The sequence below is a fragment of the Callospermophilus lateralis genome, chromosome X (genome assembly GCF_048772815.1).
Source record: "Callospermophilus lateralis isolate mCalLat2 chromosome X, mCalLat2.hap1, whole genome shotgun sequence".
Taxonomy (NCBI): domain Eukaryota; kingdom Metazoa; phylum Chordata; class Mammalia; order Rodentia; family Sciuridae; genus Callospermophilus; species Callospermophilus lateralis.
Window position 1 is genome coordinate 125960806 of NC_135325.1, and position 18786 is coordinate 125979591.

General features: G+C 56.7%; 1 protein-coding gene across 2 annotated transcripts; it reads left to right on the top strand.

Annotated features, from left to right (window-relative positions):
• Positions 1-287: 287 nt before the first annotated feature.
• On the top strand, positions 288-17269 carry Plxna3 (plexin A3). 2 transcript variants are annotated; one of them, XM_077106830.1, is made up of 33 exons: positions 288-378; positions 2170-2792; positions 3192-3731; positions 4403-4585; positions 5930-6058; positions 6129-6229; positions 6531-6654; positions 6737-6893; positions 6981-7080; positions 7350-7464; positions 7607-7807; positions 8029-8125; positions 8269-8459; positions 8544-8689; positions 8759-8879; positions 9001-9137; positions 9226-9396; positions 9672-9765; positions 9848-10087; positions 10175-10318; positions 10397-10631; positions 10717-10859; positions 10938-11194; positions 11337-11403; positions 11498-11644; positions 11737-11896; positions 12039-12142; positions 12379-12475; positions 12725-12915; positions 13345-13514; positions 14028-14240; positions 14410-14560; positions 16213-17269. In XM_077106830.1, exons 2-33 carry the CDS (start codon positions 2196-2198, stop codon positions 16306-16308), a joined length of 5619 nt encoding a protein of 1872 aa, XP_076962945.1. In that variant the 5' UTR covers positions 288-378; positions 2170-2195; the 3' UTR covers positions 16309-17269. The 2 variants fall into 2 exon arrangements, with proteins under 2 accessions (XP_076962945.1, XP_076962946.1); XM_077106831.1 differs by having other exon boundaries at positions 10541-10631.
• Positions 17270-18786: the final 1517 nt, after the last annotated feature.

The following is an 18786-nucleotide window of genomic DNA, read 5'->3' on the forward strand; positions in this document are numbered from 1 at the left end:
TGGGTGGCGCGCGCCGCGGACGCGGCCATTGAACGAAGGGGGTCGGCTTTCAGGGCCAGGTCTCTGGCGGGTGATGGGGGGCCGGCGCTGCGCTTCGAAGCTCCCAGCTCCAGGGAGAAGCGGCCCGCTTCCTGCGCGCCCCTCTGCTCTAGCTCCCTTAGCCGGCCCTCCTGGTCGCCCCCGCCCGGCGCGGTGGTACAGTCCGGGTTTAAGAGGCCCAGCGGCCCCGGGTTGGCCCAGTGTGTGGGCGGCGGCGGCGGTGCGCTCGGGGCACTGGGAGAGGCAGCGGGGGCGCGCGGACGGGGCTGCTGTGGCAAACGGGGCGCGTCCACGTGGCTAGCGGGCGGCCACCCGGAGCCAGCGACGGCGGAGGGATAGGTAGGTGGTCGCCATCCCCGTCGCCCGTGCAGGGACAGTCTTCTCGGTGGCCAGGGATTCGGGCAGCTTGGGGGTCATGCTGGGCCTTTCGGGGGTCAGGCATTGCCCCTGCCTTTGGAGCGGGTAGGGACAGCCAACCTGAACCCAACCCCCTTGCCTGATAGAGTCTTTGTAGCTGAGTGGCGGCCCTTGAGAGCATTGCTGCGGCACCTCCACCGACTGAGGTCTTCGTGGGTCTGCTGAGGGGTGCTCCTGGAGAGGGCTGGGCTAGCTGGAATAACATGGTTGTGGGGCACTGGGGACCGGGCGCTGGACCCACGTCTCTGCGTGTGGCTGTCCCCATCATCTGGCTCTCAGCTGGCAGGGCTACAGCTGAGGGGCTGGGTACCTGTGATGCCCAAGGTTGCCACCTTACAGATGGGGGCTGGGGCGGGGTCTTGGGCTACAAATCCTGCCTCTCTAGGACTCCTTCCCCACCTGTCTGAGGCCTGTTCCTAGACTTGTCTTCCTGCAAGGTGTAAAGGAGGTGAGGGCAGGATGCGGTCTCTCTTCTTTGCCTTCCATTCTTCTCCGGCTGTTGCATTAGGGGTCCAGGATGCAAACCTGACAAAAGAACCCCAGAGAGATGATCAATGGGATCTGAAACTTTGCGATTTCAAGCTGGGCCTGCTCCTTGTTGTAGCAAATGCAGTTTTCCCTTTCTCTCTTTGGTGCCTCCTTGGTTTGGCTTCCTGCACCCTACATGCTGGGTACCCTCTGTTTCCCTTGGGGATTGGGTCCTGGGAGAGAAGCACTGCACTCTGCCCCACTGGCGACCACTACACTGCCTTGCTGTCTTTTCAGACTGGGGCTGGCTGGGTGTGGCCTGGGGGCGAAGTGCCAGTCCTGGCACTGGCCCTATGGCCCCTGCCCCATCTCCCCAAGGCCTCAACTGCATTTGGGGATGTTGCTTCCCAACTAAAAGTCTCCTAGGACTGTCAAGGGTGGGTTTGAGCCCCCTGTACCTCTCCTTTCCCAGCTAAACTCTGGATCTGCAGGGAGAGCCATGCAGGGCTGCCTGGCCATCAGTCTGGCTGTGCCTGAGCAAAGCTTGACTTAATGTCTGTCTCGGTGTGTGGCTATGGGGACAGATGAGACTTGCTTTGTGTTGCAGCGAGGAGGCCAGACAACAGGCTTCTGGACAGCCAGCTGAGGCCCTGGGGTGGGTGAAGGAGGCAGCTGGGGCCAGGAGCAGGAGATGTGGTAGCTCTGAAGCCAGCCTCAGGCGTTGATTACCCAGAGGCTCCTGGTAGCAATGCCATTCTGGGGTAGCATCCCTCTCCCTTCCCCCGGCTTGTGATTGTTGTCTCCTTGTGTTTCCCCTTTCCCAGCTCAGGTGTGGGTTATCTGGGGCCTGGGGCTTCCGCACAGTTGCCTTCCCGTGGGGCTGGCTGCTCTCAGCTCTGGGATGTGGTCTCAGTTCCAGAAGGGCCTTCCATCCTGTCTTCCCAAGCATCTGACTGTGCTGCCCCCTTGGGTGTGGCCCAGCTGAGGCAAGGCCTCCTGGCTCCTTTCCAGAGTGGGAGTGGGGTAGGGGGTGGGGAATGATTGATTGCCCCCAAGCCTGCCTGTGATGCTGCTCACTCATGTGCCCTGCTTAAGGCCTCTCCTCTTTCCCAGCCGTGGTCACCATCTGGGATTCTGGCATGGTGGTGGGTGAGCAGCCCTGGTCCCCTGTGGTCCTGGGCCAGGCAGGCCAGGAGGAAGGCAGGCAGCGTGGGCCTCTGACTCCCATTTGCCATCTCTCCTCAGGCCCATACCCGGCACAGCTGCTGGCCATGCCCACTGTTTGCCTCCTGCTGCTGCTCTTCCTCACCATGGAGGAAGGTCTGGGTAGCAGCAGGCCCTTCCGTGCCTTTGTGGTGACAGACACCACACTCACCCACCTGGCTGTGCACCGAGTGACTGGGGAGGTTTTTGTGGGTGCAGTGAACCGGGTCTTCAAGCTGGCCCCCAACCTGACTGAATTGCGGGCCCACGTCACTGGGCCTGTTGAGGACAATGCTCGCTGCTACCCACCCCCCAGCATGCGTGTGTGTGCCCACCGCCTGGTGCCCGTGGACAATGTGAATAAGTTGCTGCTCATAGACTATGCAGCCCGTCGCCTAGTGGCCTGTGGCAGCATCTGGCAGGGCATCTGCCAGTTCCTTCGCCTGGATGACCTCTTCAAGCTGGGTGAGCCTCATCACCGCAAAGAGCACTACCTGTCAGGGGCCCAGGAACCTGACTCCATGGCTGGTGTCATTGTGGAGCAGGGCCAAGGGCCTAGCAAGCTATTTGTAGGCACTGCTGTGGATGGCAAGTCAGAGTACTTTCCTACCTTGAGCTCCCGCAAGCTCATTGGCGACGAGGACAGTGCTGATATGTTCAGTCTGGTAGGTGAACTGTGCCTGTCCACTCAGTCTTCCTCACCTGCCTCTCATGACCCCAGTCCCTATCCCCTCTTTCCTTTACTCAGTCCTGGTTCTTGAGAGAGCCCTTAGTCCAGGAGGGGAATTTTTATCCACTCACTGTCACAGAGATGCAGACAAGCTGCTGAGGAAGGGAGGACAGCCTGAGCCTACCGTGGGGACCCCGTCTATGGGGGAACTAGTTATCCTTCCCTCTGTGGCCTTTCTGGCCTGGGTTCCTGTGATTGTCCAGGCAGGGCAGGTGGGGGATCATGACGGAGGCCCCTGGTGGGTGGTGTTGTTGGAGTAGGACTGGAAGGTGTAGGTGGGGTGGGTAGTGGGGCCTAGGCTTCATCTTATGCTTGTACTTTGCCTGTTCCCCAGGTGTACCAGGATGAGTTTGTCTCCTCTCAGATCAAGATCCCCTCAGACACACTGTCCTTGTACCCTGCCTTTGACATCTACTACATATATGGCTTTGTTAGTGCCTCCTTTGTGTACTTCTTGACACTGCAGCTAGACACCCAGCAGACTCTGCTGGACACAGCAGGCGAGAAATTCTTCACGTCCAAGATTGTGCGCATGTGTGCAGGGGACTCGGAGTTCTACTCATATGTGGAGTTCCCCATTGGTTGTTCCTGGCGTGGTGTGGAGTACCGTTTGGTGCAGAGCGCCCACCTGGCCAAACCCGGCTTGCTGCTGGCCCAGGCCCTGGGTGTGCCAGCTGACGAGGATGTCCTCTTCACCATCTTCTCTCAGGGCCAGAAGAACAGGGCCAGCCCACCTCGGCAGACCATCCTCTGCCTCTTTACCCTCAGCAACATCAATGCCCACATCAGGCGCCGCATCCAGTCCTGCTATCGTGGGGAGGGCACATTGGCCCTGCCCTGGCTGCTGAACAAGGAGCTGCCCTGCATCAACACCGTGAGCTCCTTGCCCACCCCACAGTGTTCCCAGGCTGGGCTTGGCAACTTTGCTGGCCTGCCCACTTCCTGGGCTGGATATCCAGTTTTAGGCTTGGCATGGCCCTGGGAGTGCCACCTCATTCCTGACACCCATTTCTTCTTTCTGTAGACCCCTTCCCTCTCTCTTCTTTCTGCACTCCTTCTTACTGCCATTCTTTTACTGGGTGTCATCTGCTCATAGACTACCACCTTTTTCTTCCTGCCCCTCCATCCATTCCTAGTTCGTTCACCCTTGCTCCTTCTCAAGTCAGTAAGTCTCCCAATCTGACCCTGTCTTTTTCTGTGTATGGGATTAGGGATTGAACCCATGGGTCCTCTACCACTGAGCTACATCCCCAGTCCATTTTATTTTCAGACAGCGTCTTGCTGAGTTCCTGAGGCTAGCCTCAAACTTCCTCCCTCAGCCTCCCAAGTTGCTGAGATTATAGTCGTGTACTACCATGACCAGCTGCCTGTCCCTCTGTTGCAGGCCCAGGCTTCTCCCCTCCATGTTCTCCCTCCTTAGTCTCCAATTTCCTATGGGGACCTGGCTGGACAGCATTGACTTCCAGATCCTGTGTCCTGGCAGGACATGAGATCTGATGCCTTCTGTCCAGGTTGGACTTTCACGTACCCCTCCTGTTTTACCAGCCCATGCAGATCAATGGAAACTTTTGTGGGTTAGTGTTGAACCAGCCATTGGGCGGCCTGAATGTGATTGAGGGGCTGCCCCTGCTGGCTGACAGCACTGATGGTATGGCCAGTGTGGCTGCCTACACCTACCACCAGCACTCTGTGGTCTTCATTGGCACACGCAGCGGCAGTCTGAAGAAGGTGGGCCCTGGAACCCTTGGCATGTGGGGATGGGGGAAGTATCTCAGCTCTGGGAAAAGAGGTATGGGTGGGAATGCACAGTTGAGCCCTGGAAGACCTTGGATAGGCCACAGTGACCAGCCCCAATAGCCTAGCCCTGCTATTTCGGTGATCCCTCAACCACCCATCCTCACTAGTGCCAGCACCCACTCTGGTCTGAATTGCTTGCTTCCTGTGGCTCTGAGGACAGAGATCACATGTATTGTGGGGCCTCCCTCTCCCTGCCAGGAGAGCAGGGGCTGAAGCTAAGTTGTCATTTTTGCAGCCCTTTGCCCTACAGTCCTCCTGCTCTTTCCTTGTTTAACACTGCCTCATCCTTTTGTTCTCACCTGAGACATTGCCTTCCTGGAAAGGGTTTTTCTAGGTTCCCATTCCCATCCCACATTATTTTCCTCATGGACACTGGGACTGCTTAACTGCTGGACCCCCCCCCCTTTTTATTTTTATTTGGCAGTACTGGGAATAGGGGTGCTCTATCACTGAGCTACATCCCCAGCTCCCTTCTCTCTCTCTCTCTCTCCATCTCTCTATCTCTCTATCTCTGGTACTGGGGATTGAATCAGGGATGCTTTACCACTGAGCCACACCCCTAGTTCTTTTATTTTTTATTTTGAGACAAGGTCTCACTAAGTTGCTGAGGGTCTTGCTAAGTTGCTGAGTTTGACCTCAAACTTGCGATCCTCCTATCTCAGCCTCCTGAATCACTGGTATTACAGGTGTGCACCACCATGCCTGGCATCCCCAGCCCTTGTTATTTATTATTTTGAGATGGGGTCTCTGTATTGCCCAGGCTGGCCTTCAATTTACAATTCTCTGGCCTTAGCCTCCTGAGTCACTGGGATTGCAGGGTGCACCACCACACCCTGCTGTAATGACTTTATTGAACTATATAATTCACAAGCCATATAATGTACTCCTTTAAAGCATACAATTCCGTGGTTTTTAGCATATTTGCAGAGTTCTGCAGCTTTCACCACTGTCTCATTCCAGGACATTTCCATCACCCTAAAAAATGTCATACCATTTGGCTATCATCCCTACTTCCCCATTCACCAGACCTTTCTGTCTCCTGGGAACATTTTCTGGCTGACTCTGGGAGGAGTCTCTACCCTGCTTTCCCTGTCCTATGGTTGTGGCTTTGGGAGCCATAGGCATACAGGCCAGGCACTGAGTGGTAGCAGACCATGGCTTCAGCTCAGCCACAACATAGAAAGTCCTGGCTCAAGAAGAGCGTGCCCTGGATGCAGGGGACTGCAGTGGTATCTGGCTGGCCTGTCATTACTGTGCCTTGTTCTTGTGGCTCAGGTACGGGTTGATGGCTCCCAGGATGCCTACCTATATGAGACAGTCCCTGTGGTGGATGGCAGCCCCATTCTCCGAGACCTCCTCTTCAGCCCTGATTACCGGCACATCTACCTCCTGAGTGAGAAGCAGGTGGGCCCACGGTGGGTGGTGGTGGGTGGGGGGGTAGGGGTAGGCTGGGTGCTGATATGGCTGTTCTCAGGTGAGCCAGCTTCCAGTGGAGACATGTGAGCAGTACCTGAGCTGTGCAGCCTGCTTGGGCTCAGGGGACCCACACTGCGGTTGGTGTGTGCTACAGCACAGGTGAGGGCAGCAGGTGCAGGGTGGCAGGGCAGTGGGTTTGCTGGGGCTGTCCTCTGGGGGGAGGCTTCTCCCTATTTGTGCCCAGCAGCTTCCCTGCCCTCCCTCCTCCAGTTTTTCCAGCTAATGAGTGCAACCTCCACCCTGAGTGACGTCCTTTGGATCCCAGGGGACAAGGCTGAGGCACAATGTTGCCTGGCACTGTGAGCTGGCCAGTCTTCCTGTTCCCCCAGTTTCTTACTGCATCCCCACCAAGCCCCTCTTGGGGCAGTGGTGGGACCAGTTCTGGCCTGTCCCCATGCAGGTGCTGCCGTGAAGGGGCTTGTCCCGGTGCCTCTGCCCCACATGGCTTTGCGGAGGAGCTGAGTAGGTGTGTACAGGTGCGAGTCAGGCCCAACAACGTGTCAGTGACATCACCTGGGGTGCAGGTGAGTGGCATGGAGGGTGCTTGAACCCATGTGTGCTGAACAGGGAGGCTGCACCCTGCTCTGAGCCCTCTGCCTCCCCCAGCTGACTGTAGCCATGCGCAACGTGCCAGACCTCAGTGCGGGTGTGAGCTGTGCCTTTGAGGAGGTGACAGAGAGCGAGGCTGTCCTGTTGCCCTCCGGGGAGCTGCGCTGCCCCTCACCCTCCCTCCAGGAGCTCCAGGCTCTTACCAGGGGGCACGGTCAGTGGGTTGGGGCTGCTTGGAATGGGGTGGGTGGGGTGGCTAGTTGTCCCTGCTAGTTGATGGTTGCCCCTGGGTTTGCTGCAGGGGCCACCCGCACTGTGCAGCTGCAGCTGCTCTCCAAGGAGACTGGTGTGAGGTTTGCTGGGGCTGATTTTGTCTTCTACAACTGCAGTGTCCTCCAATCGTGAGTACCTGGACTAGCATCTATCCCTGGGGACTAAAGGGGGCTCTGGGATAGGCAAGAACTTCAGGGGTCTGTTTCTGGGGGCCTCAGGGACTACAGCTGTCAAGCCTTCTTGATCCCTGTTCTCATGTTTCTTTTCTGCTGATGTGAGGTATGGGCCTTTGGTGCCTGGCTATGTTCTTCCTTTATTTCCCAGTGTGTCCTATGAGAAGGCAGTGCAGGGTGACATGGCCTTCTCTCCTATTTCTGAAGCTAGTCCTTGCCCCCAGGTGCATGTCCTGTGTTGGCAGCCCCTATCCCTGCCATTGGTGTAAGTACCGCCATGTGTGTACCAGCCACCCCCACGAGTGCTCCTTCCAGGAGGGCAGGGTCCACAGCCCTGAGGTGAGGCGGGTGCCATGTGTTCTGTGAAGGGGCTGGGCTTCTCAGGTGGCCTCTGGCTTTTCTGCATTTGATCTCTTTAGTTTCTTTGGGCCTGGAGAAGAGTAGAGGCCCAGGGTGCCACTGACAGGTGCTTTCCCCCCAGGGCTGCCCTGAGATCTTGCCTCGTGGGGACCTCCTGATCCCTGTGGGTGTCATGCAGCCTCTCACCCTGCGGGCTAAAAACCTGCCACAGCCCCAGTCAGGCCAGAAGAACTATGAGTGTGTGGTCCAGGTACAGGGGCGGCAGCAGCGAGTGCCAGCTGTGCGCTTCAATAGCAGCAGTGTGCAGTGTCAGAATGCCTCGGTAAGACCCTACTAGGGCCTCCACTCCCAAGTGCAAGCTGAAGACAGGGGTGGTTCCTGTCTATGGCCAGCTTGCTGGTTTGCAAGCCTCAGGTGGCCCTGGCAGGGAAACTACTGAGTTTCCTGCTGGGGTTCCTGAGTTGAGGAGAGGGAGAGTTGGCAAGAGTTTTGGAGGAGGGTCTGCTTATGTCATCTGGAGTCACATGGGTCTGATTTCCCCAGTACTCTTATGATGGTGACGAGTATGGTGACACTGAGCTGGACTTCTCTGTTGTCTGGGATGGAGATTTCCCCATTGACAAGCCTCCCAGCTTCCGAGGTGAGGGGTGACATGGGACTGAAGAGCCTGCCTGCCTCCAGAATAGGGTTGGCACTCCGGGGCACAGGTCTGCGGGCTCTAGTGCTGTTCTCCCTGCTTCTCTGCCATTGCTACTGTGTCAGCAGTACCCCCTGTGTTCACAGCCCTCCTGTACAAGTGCTGGGCTCAGCGGCCCAACTGCGGCCTCTGCCTCAAGGCTGACCCCCGCTTCAACTGTGGCTGGTGCATCACAGAAAACAGGTGCCAGCTGCGGGCCCATTGCCCAGCCCCCAAGACCAACTGGATGCACCCAAGCCAGAAGGGGACCCGGTGTAGCCACCCACGCATCATCCAGGTCAGCCTCCTCCATCAGTCATATACCTCCTGCTGGGCACCTGTGAGGAGTCTGCTGACCCTCTCCTCCTATACCACACTGCAGATCTACCCGCTCATGGGGCCCAAGGAGGGAGGCACCCGGGTCACCATCGTGGGTGAGAACCTGGGCCTTGCCTCCAGGGAGGTGGTCCTGCGAGTGGCTGGTGTGCGTTGCAACTCCATCCCCACTGAGTACGTCAGTGCTGAGAGGTGAGTGTGATCATGTGGGTACCCTGCCCCTATCTGCCATGGCTGGCCCTGACCTTCCCTAACCTCTAGGATCGTTTGTGAGATGGAGGAGTCACTGGTACCCAGCCCGCAGCCAGGGCCTGCTGAGCTCTGTGTAGGCGACTGTTCTGCCGACTTCCGTACACAGTCTGAGCAGCTCTACAGTTTTGTGGTGTGTGGCCCATTACCCCCTTCCCCTTCCCAGCTCTTTCCCTTTCCCATCCAAGGGGGATGCAGAACAGCCCCTGCACTGGGCTGGCTCCTCCCTCCCCTCAGGGCTGCTTCTTCCCCAGACCCCGACATTTGACCGTGTAAGTCCTACTCGGGGCCCAGCTTCAGGGGGCACGCGGCTCACCATCTCTGGCAACTCTCTGGATGCCGGCAGCAGGGTCACAGTAACCGTGAGAGATGGCGAGTGCCAGTTTGTGAGGTGGGCTGAGCATTGGAGGGGAATTATGGGGGCAGGGCATCTGAAGGTCCCCAGTCACCTGCCTCAAGCACCCTGCTTGCTCATGTAGAAGAGATGCTGAGGCCATCGTATGTATCTCGCCTGTCTCCACCCTGGGCCCCAGCCAGGCCCCCATCACCCTTGCCATTGACCGAGCCAACATCTCTAGCCCTGGAGTCATCTATACCTACACTCAGGACCCCACCGTCACTCGTCTTGAGCCTACCTGGAGCATCATTAAGTAAGACTTTGGGGAGGATGGGGTCAGAGACTGGGTTAGATCCCTCAGCTTCTTCCCTAGAGCCTCACCTGGTAAGTGGGGCCTTTGCCATCAAGTTATGTGTCCTTTTGAGCCTGAGTCTCCCCTGGTGGAGGGGCGGAGTTGTATTGAGGACACAATACCTGGCATCTGCTGGGTGATCCAGGGTCAGGGAGGCCCTGGGGTCTCATGGCAGCCTTGATAACTCTCCAGGGCTGGGTGGGGAGGAACCCTGAGGTCCCTTATCCCTGTCCCAGTGGAAGCACTGCCATCACTGTGAGTGGGACCCACCTGCTGACCATCCAGGAGCCCCGGGTCCGGGCCAAGTACCGTGGCATTGAGACTACCAATGTGAGTAACAGTTGCCTTTGCCCTGCTGTGCCTCTATTGCTCATAGCTTCATGCACCAGGCTGCCCACCCATGTTCCTACAGACATGCCAGGTGATCAATGATACTGCCATGCTGTGTAAGGCCCCCGGCATCTTCCTTGGGCAGCCTCAGCCCAGGGCCCAAGGCGAGCACCCTGATGAGTTTGGCTTCCTGCTGGACCACGTGCAGACAGCCCGCTCCCTCAATCGCTCCTCCTTCACCTACTATCCTGACCCCAGCTTTGAGCCGCTTGGGCCCTCTGGTGTCCTGGATGTCAAACCTGGCTCCCATGTTGTGCTAAAGGTGCTGGTGGGGCAGGGATGGGTGGGGAGAGAAAGGAACAAGTAGGGACCTGGAGAACCCTGGGCTGACTGAGTCCTCCACCTCCAGGGCAAGAACCTGATCCCGGCAGCAGCTGGCAGTTCCCGCCTCAACTATACAGTGCTTATCGGAGGCCAGCCTTGTGCACTCACCGTCTCAGACACACAACTCCTGTGTGACTCGCCCAGTCAGACAGGCCGGCAGCCTGTCATGGTTGGTGGGAGATGGGGAGGTCACCCAGGCAGCCTGGAGGAGGGGGGGGGTAGGCTCACCCTGAACCTGTCCCCACAGGTGCTGGTGGGTGGCCTGGAGTTCTGGCTGGGTACCCTGCACATCACAGCTGAGCGGGCACTGACCCTGCCAGCCATGGTGGGGCTGGCAGTGGGGGGTGGGCTCCTGCTTCTGGCCATCACTGCTGTGCTGGTTGCCTACAAGCGCAAGACTCAGGATGCAGACCGCACACTTAAGCGGCTCCAGCTGCAGATGGACAACCTGGAGTCCCGTGTGGCCCTGGAGTGCAAGGAAGGTGCCTGAGGCAGGGAGTGTGATGCAGGCTGTGGGAGTTGGGGGCCCACCCTTTACCTACTCAGCTCACTCACACCTTTCTCCAGCTTTTGCAGAACTACAGACAGACATCAATGAGCTAACAAATCATATGGATGGGGTGCAGATCCCTTTCCTGGACTATCGTACCTATGCAGTGCGCGTGCTCTTCCCAGGCATTGAGGCCCACCCAGTGCTTAAGGAGTTGGATGTGAGCCACCTCTAGCCTGCCCATGCCTTGTTTCCCCCAGGGCCACTCCTACTCTCTGAGACTCTCTATTCCGCACAGACTCCCCCAAATGTCGAGAAGGCTCTGCGCCTCTTTGGGCAGCTGCTGCACAACCGTGCCTTCGTACTCACCTTCATCCACACACTGGAGGCCCAGAGCAGCTTTTCCATGCGTGACCGTGGCACTGTGGCCTCACTCACCATGGTGGCCCTGCAGAGCCGGCTGGACTATGCCACTGGGCTGCTGAAGCAACTGCTGGCAGACCTCATAGAGAAAAACCTTGAGAGCAAGAACCACCCGAAGTTGCTGCTGCGCAGGTCTGTAGTATCCTGCCTGGTCCCTTCCCCCAGCTCACCCCTGGCTAGCCCCATTCGTGTCTAGGTTACACACTTGTCCCTGCTCCTTGTCAGGGCCCTGGCCTTACCAGGCCAGGGCCTGAGCACTCTTCTCCTGCCCTAGGACAGAGTCAGTGGCTGAGAAGATGCTTACCAACTGGTTCACATTTCTGCTGCATAAGTTTCTGAAGGTATGCTTGGTGGGCTGGGTAGCAGGGGAAGGACTGTTGGGGGACACCTGGCTATTAGGCAGGTAGCAAGCCATGCACCTGACTCCAACTGCAGGAGTGCGCTGGGGAGCCACTCTTCCTGCTCTACTGTGCCATCAAGCAGCAGATGGAGAAGGGTCCCATTGATGCCATAACGGGCGAGGCACGCTATTCTCTGAGTGAGGACAAGCTCATCCGACAACAGATTGACTACAAGACACTGGTGAGGAGCACAGGGACAGGTGGGCACGAGATGTGGGGATGGGGAGAGGCCTTGCCCCAGACTGATGCTCCTCTGGTGCCCTTTACCCTTAGACACTGCACTGTGTGTGCCCAGAGAGTGAGGGCAGCACCCAGGTCCCAGTGAAGGTTCTCAACTGTGACAGCATAACTCAGGCCAAAGACAAGCTGCTAGACACTGTGTACAAGGGCATCCCCTACTCCCAGCGCCCCAAAGCTGAGGATATGGATCTGGGTGAGGCCCCCTCTCCCTCCTCCTGGCCCCCACCTATACATGCTGAGGGGGCTGTTATGCTCCCCATTTGAGTTTGGTTCCCTGAAAGAAATAGACCCAGAGTCTTGGGGGAATGCTTTTAAGGGCTAACTGTGGCCCACAGAATGGCGCCAGGGCCGCATGGCCCGCATCATCCTCCAGGATGAGGACGTTACTACCAAGATTGAGTGTGACTGGAAGAGGGTCAACTCCCTGGCCCACTACCAGGTGAGAGGCTGGGAACCTGATCACCCCCAGGGCCACATGGGAACCAGGGTATTTCCCTGAATTACAGCAGGACACAGGAGCAGTGGTCCTGGCTTCTCCCAGCCCTTCTGCCTGTACTCATGAGTCCACCTCACAGGCCTCGAGTACCACCCATATGTACACTAAAGGGTCTGGGTGCAGAGGGTGGTGGCCTTTGGCTTCCTATACTGCCCCTTCTCTGTCTTTGGGACGTTCAGGTGACAGATGGTTCCTTAGTAGCACTCGTGCCCAAACAAGTATCTGCCTATAATATGGCCAACTCCTTCACCTTCACCCGCTCCCTCAGCCGCTACGGTAAGTGTCCTATATCCTTTGAGGCTGCATAAGCCATCCTGGGGAGCCCCCAAGTAGCTGGGTTGGCCCTGGAGGCTTTACCAAGGAGGTAAATGCCCTTGGGAGGTTTCCCATTCTGTACAGCCTCAAAGTAGGATGGGTCAGCAAGAGCAGACAATCTGCTGGGCTCCTGGGAAAGAGTGGGGCAAGAAGTTGGGCAATGGCCACTGGCTCCAGTGATCTAAGGGTCACACTTGTTCTCTGCCCCAGAGAGCTTGCTCCGCACTGCTAGCAGCCCTGATAGCCTCCGCTCACGGGCACCCATGATCACACCTGACCAGGAGACAGGCACCAAACTGTGGCACCTGGTAAAGAATCATGACCACGCCGACCACCGAGAGGGGGACCGTGGCAGCAAGATGGTCTCAGAGATCTATCTAACACGGCTTTTGGCCACTAAGGTGTGCATCTGCCCTATGTCATCTCAGTCTCTGCACAAATACCCTCTAGCCCCAGCCACTTTCTCAGGGCTTTGGAATAAGAACTCTAAACCCAAGGTTCAGTTGGGTCTTATAGGAAAGCCTCTTTTTTGTGTGTGTATGGGGGGACACTCTACCACTGAGCCACATCCCCAGCCCTACTTTGTATTTTATTTAGAGACAGGGTCTCACTGAGTTGCTTAGCACCTCGTGGTTGCTGACAATGGCTTTGAACTCATGATCCTTGCAATCCTCCTGCCTCAGCTTCCCAAGCTGTTGGGATAACAGTTGTACACCACCATGCCAGGTGGAAAGCCCGTCTGTTTGCCAAGACTTTCTGCCTATTTGCTAGGCTTCAGGAACAATCTGACCTAGGTCCCTCATAGCTTGTATCCTCACTGTTCCCCATAGGGCACACTGCAGAAGTTTGTGGATGACTTATTTGAAACAGTATTCAGCATTGCCCATCGGGGCTCAGCCCTGCCCCTGGCCATCAAGTACATGTTTGACTTCCTGGATGAGCAGGCTGATCAGCGCCAGATCAGTGATCCTGATGTGCGCCACACCTGGAAGAGCAACTGGTACTGCCCTATTCCTGGCTGCTGATGGCTTCCTGGGGATGGGTGGATGGAAGAGGCTGGTGGCTTTGCCAAGACCTAGGCCCCATGGAGGATAGGTGACCAGCAGGGGCAGGAAAAGATGGTGGCTTGGCCTGGAGGCAAGTGAGTCTGTAGGTACATGTTGCTAGGTGCTTTGGGTGAGTGGGATGTGGGCAGTGAGGCCAGTTCTGAGATGTGGCCCTTTGCCCTCCAGGGTCTTGTGCAGGGTAGAGGTGCTGATTGCTTGTCATAGGTGGTGGTAGTGGTAAAAGTGAAAGCTGCAGAGGGAGTTGAGACCTACTGAGGACAGAGGGGCCATTTCCTCTTATTTCTCACTGCCTGAAGTCCAACTGAAACTTCAAATGCCATATGTGTCTCTTGCCACCTCAGGACAAGATGTGAACTGGCCAGACAGGAATAAGTGTGAAGGGAGGCAGTGGTAGTAGTGGGCTCATGGGGCCACTAGGAGCCTTGGATTTGTGTCCCTCTGTTCAGCCTGCCCCTGCGCTTCTGGGTGAATGTGATCAAGAACCCTCAGTTCGTGTTTGACATCCACAAGAACAGCATCACAGATGCTTGCCTGTCAGTGGTGGCCCAGACCTTCATGGACTCCTGTTCCACATCAGAGCACCGCTTGGGCAAGGACTCACCTTCCAACAAGCTACTCTATGCCAAGGACATTCCCAACTACAAGAGCTGGGTGGAGAGGTGGGCCCCAAGAGGAGACTGCTGTGGGTGACTGAGTTACCCCACCCTAGGCAGCCTGTGTAAGGCGAGCCAGCCATGGAAAAAAGCCCCTGAGGCTGGCTGGGCATCAAGGGCAGGGGTTTTGGAATTTGTGATATCTGCTTGATTAACCTACTCAGGGTCCCAACAGGTACTACCGAGACATTGCAAAGATGGCTTCCATCAGTGACCAAGACATGGATGCCTACCTAGTGGAGCAGTCCCGCCTCCATGCCAGTGACTTTAATGTCCTAAGTGCACTCAGCGAACTCTACTTCTATGTCACCAAGTACCGCCAGGAGGTGTGTTGTGCACCCTTTAGACCCCTAGTGACTTGACCCTGAAGGTTCAGCCAGGGTCAAGGCAGGGGGCTGATGGGGGCTGGGAGTACTACAAGGAGGCAGATGGGACAGAGGGGATACAGAGTACATCTTTAGATTGTTTATGGTTTCCTCTTCATTTGGCCAGGCCCAGGGGTCAGCACAGATGATACTCTGCATGGAGGCTGAGATTTGAGGAACACAGAAGAGAAGTCATTGGCTAGAGCTCAGGATTCCCACTAGGCAAAAGTTAAGGGGCTGAGCCAGATGCTATGATGCATGTCTGTAATCCCAGCTATTTGGAGGCTCAGGCAGGTGGATCACAAGTTCAAGACCATCCTCTAATGTAATGAGGCCTTGTCTCAAAATTAAAAGGGCTGGGCAGTGGTGCAGCATTTGCCTAACATGTGTGACAGCCTGGGTTCAATCCCCAGTACAACAAAAAGAGAGTGTGCAGTTTGAGCACTGGAATGGATGGCCTTAGGGGTGTGGGATGGGGATAGAAGTGGGTGGGGCCAGCCATTTATAGGACTTGTGGGCTTTGAAATTGGAGATGTTAGTAGGAGTGGGGCATAAACCTGTGGACTTCAAGATTTATTCATGATTGGATGTGGGCCAGGAGAGAAACAGAGGAGCCAAGGGTGACTGCAGGGTGTTTTGCCTAAGCAATTGGCAGGACAGGCTCCACTGCCATAAACGCAGGATGGAAAGACTGTGGGTGGAACAGTCCTATGATAGGGTTAGGGACAGAGACCGGGAGTTCTTCAGCCCCACTCAGGCCTTCCGTGGAAAGTGGGAAAGCCCTGGGGAAACCTCAGAGCACTCTCAGGTTGGGTAGGAGGAAGAGTGCCCAGGTAGACTGGATTGTCTGGGGAGGCTGAACCAAGTACTGTTCTGTAGCCAAGAGGGCTAAGAGACTTGACATGCCAAGTAGGCATCTGGATATTGGGTCTGGAATTTGGGGGAAAGTGTGGGCTGGAAATGCACCTTCATGAGCCAGTACAAGGCATTTAAAGCCCTGACCGTGGGTGGGCTTACCGAGGGAAGTCAGAGTGGGTTCAGAGGGGTGTGTGGCCCAAGCATGCAGCCCTGGGCTACTCAGAGATTGGAGAGGAGAAGAGGCTCTGGCAGCAGGGTGGGAGGGAACCCAAGAGTGTCTCAAGGAGTCCTGCAGCCTGAGAAAGGACGCCCTCAGGGTCAAGCAGGGGAGAGCAGCCTTCTCTGCAGGGTGCTACAGCTGGTCAAGGAGGATGGAGCTATAGCACACTCCCCGGGTCTGGCAATGAGATCACGGAGACCTAAACAACAGAGATCTGGGTGGAGGAGGTTTGGGGCTAGAAGGCCATGGGAAGGGGGCAGTTCGTACAGTGAGTCTAGACTACACTTGGGAAGGGGCTGCATGCTGGCCGTACACAGTAGAAAGCTCCATAATTGGAAGGTGCTGGGAGTCAAGGTGAATTGGTGGGTTTGTTCAGAGGTGAGAGATTTGAACCACGAGCTTCCCACAGGGGCTGCAGGGAGTGGATGGGCTGAGTCATGCAGGACAGAAGAGCCCAGCTGGGAAGTGGTGGGCTTTGATAGGGAGAGCTGGGCCTTCCCCTTGAGTCCAGATCCAGGGGACCCTTCTCCTCCAGATTCTCGCTGCCCTGGACAGGGATGCGTCTTGTCGGAAGCACAAGTTGCGCCAGAAGCTGGAGCAGATCATCAGCCTCGTGTCCAGCAACGGCTGAGGGTGGTGGAATTGGTGGGAGGGGGCTTCTCAGTCCTGAGCCAAGCTGTCTACCGCCCCCATCAAGGGGTGTGGCTGGCTCCAGCCTGAGTATCTGGGGCAGAGCCCCAGATCAGGTGTTGTGGGGAAGATCATTGAGCCAAGATGCCCCCAGCACACCTGGGCCCCCTTCATTAGTGCCTTGCTTTGGGCCCTGCATGGGGAGGGGGTGATGGGACCATCCCCCCCAGCAGCAATACCCCCTCCCTCCTGCCCATGTGTTGGGATAGCCCCGCCCTCTGTGCTATTTATACCCCAACCACCTATTTATTAAATTTGATTCCACATCGATTTCCATCTGTAAGTATGTGTCCCCATGGAGTGTTGCCAACCTCCCTGACCTTCCTCTCCTTGAGTTGTTCTGGGCTCTGTCACCCATCCAGGCTCCTTTGTGACATTGCCAGCCTTGACCTAGCCTCTGCACCTCATCTTAGGTGTGGCTGCCCCGCCTGACCCAAGAAGAGGGCTGGGGTACCAGCAGGACTTGGGGTGGGCCAGTGCACCTGAAGCTGCTTCAGACTGTCTGTGCCAAGCCAGGCCACAAAGTCCCCCTGTAGAATCAGACTACGTTCTCACAGGACCCTGTCCTGCCTGAGCACCTGGAGAATGCTTGTGCCGGGGTCTGAGCTGGGCCTGGGGACTCCACAACGCTCCTTCTTTCCACCCTACTGCCAGACTTCCTCAGTGTTGTCTGCACTTGCCCCGGAGCCCCTCAGCCTCAGCTGCCCCCTGCCCACAACCCCTGGTGCACTCACTCGCCCGAGGGGCCGAGGCGGCAGTGCCTTACTGCTTGGTGTCTTCTGCCTCCTCTGAGGAATCTGGTCCCATCTCGGGTCCAAGAGCCCCAAATCTCTCCTCTGCTGTTGCATGAGTTTCTTTGTTCAAGTCGTGATCTTTCCTAATTAAATGTTGGGGAAATGGCATCAGCGTGTGGGTTTGTCTTTGGGCGGGGCGGGTAGACCCGTTGGGGTCTGGGTGAGCTGGACTCCCGTGATGGGAGGAAAGGGCAACTCTTCACAGAGTTTCTGAGGATTCACGGGGGTCCAAGGCCACAGCCCATCCGTTGGCTAATTTCCGTGGTTCCAGCATCAAGATATCTTCAGAGTTTGCTCTTTTTTCCTCGCCTCCACGGTCCCCACCCAGATGGAAGGTGCCCAGATGCCAGTCTCCCTGCTTCCATCCCGGCCCCCCTTGGATTCATCCTTAGTGTGGGAGGCAGAGGGATGCTGTTAAGATGTAAGGCAAGTTCCCACCGTGTTTAAAACCTTCCAGTGGATTCAGCCGCACCCAGACTCCTTAAGGCCTGGCAGCTCCTTACTGTCAGAGCTGTGACTCCCATCCAGGTGCACCTACCTACATGTCTTAGCCCCCACACCTGTTAAGAGTGATGCAGGTGGGGAGAAGGGAGGATGCAGTGTTAAATGGGGTGGCCAGGAAAGCCTCATTGAGGATGACATTTTGGTGAGCCAGGTAGAATGCTGGGGAAGCCAGCTACAAACAGGCAAAGGCCCCCAGGCAGGAGTGGGTCTGTCTGGTGTGCTTTGTGGAGGGTGAGAGGCCCAGGTGGCTGGACGGGAGCGAGCCAGAAGGGGAGTGGGAGTGGAGGAGGCCAGAGAAGACACAGGCCAGATCATATTGAACTTGCAGGCCACTGTAAGGGACCTGTGCTGTTTTCCCTCCTTTGATGCAGGTGCTAGGGGTCAAGCCCAGGGCCTCGTGCACGCTGGGCAAGGGTTCTACCACTGGGCTACACCTCCAGCCCGAGGATTTGCCTTCAACTCAGAGAATGTGAGAGGGAAGCCCACTGGAGGGTTTGGAACAGAGGAGCATTGGGTCCTGACCTAGGAATACAAGCCACAGAGTGACGCAGGTAGTCCGTCCATAGTGCCAACCACATTGTGGTGGTGGTTGAAAGTGACCACGACACTCGGAGTGACCAAGAGATCTTTATTGCAGCAGTGCAAAAGAGAAAAAAGGAGAGAGAGAGAGAGAGAGAGAGAGAGAGAGAGAGAGAGAGAGGTGCAAGAGAAGAAAGAGAGCAAGGGGGGGCCCGTCAGGAGGGAGTTTTTCTAGCCAAAATCTAATGGGGTCTTTGGGTTTGCAAGCTGCCTTGTTGGCGTACAGTGATTGGATCGTACAGTAGCGTCATCTTCTGCCTTCAGGCAGATGGGGCAGGGGTCAGATGTGGGTTTCCACTGCACCAGATAGGTGGGGTTGAGTGTTCAGCCTTGAGTGGGGTTGAATGTTCAGACTTGACGCAAACAGGTGATAAAGGACCAGACAGACAGAGTGGGGTTTGAGTGCCTGGGCTATCCTGCAGCTAACGTTTGTTCAACCTGCCCTGCAGACAACTTAGTTCAGCCTGCCCTGCACCTAACAGTGGTAACTGTCAGCACAGGACAGTGTGTGGGAAATGGGTGAATTTTATAGCACATACATA

Excerpts from the sequence above, each read along its gene's own strand:
- Plxna3 (XM_077106830.1), top strand. The coding sequence starts at position 2,196 with ATGCCCACTGTTTGCCTCCTGCTGCTGCTCTTCCTCACCATGGAGGAA. Across the intron at positions 8,460-8,543 it reads GCCACCCACGCATCATCCAG|ATCTACCCGCTCATGGGGCC; the intron begins GTCAGCCTCCTC and ends ACCACACTGCAG. Across the intron at positions 14,561-16,212 it reads TCACCAAGTACCGCCAGGAG|ATTCTCGCTGCCCTGGACAG; the intron begins GTGTGTTGTGCA and ends CTTCTCCTCCAG.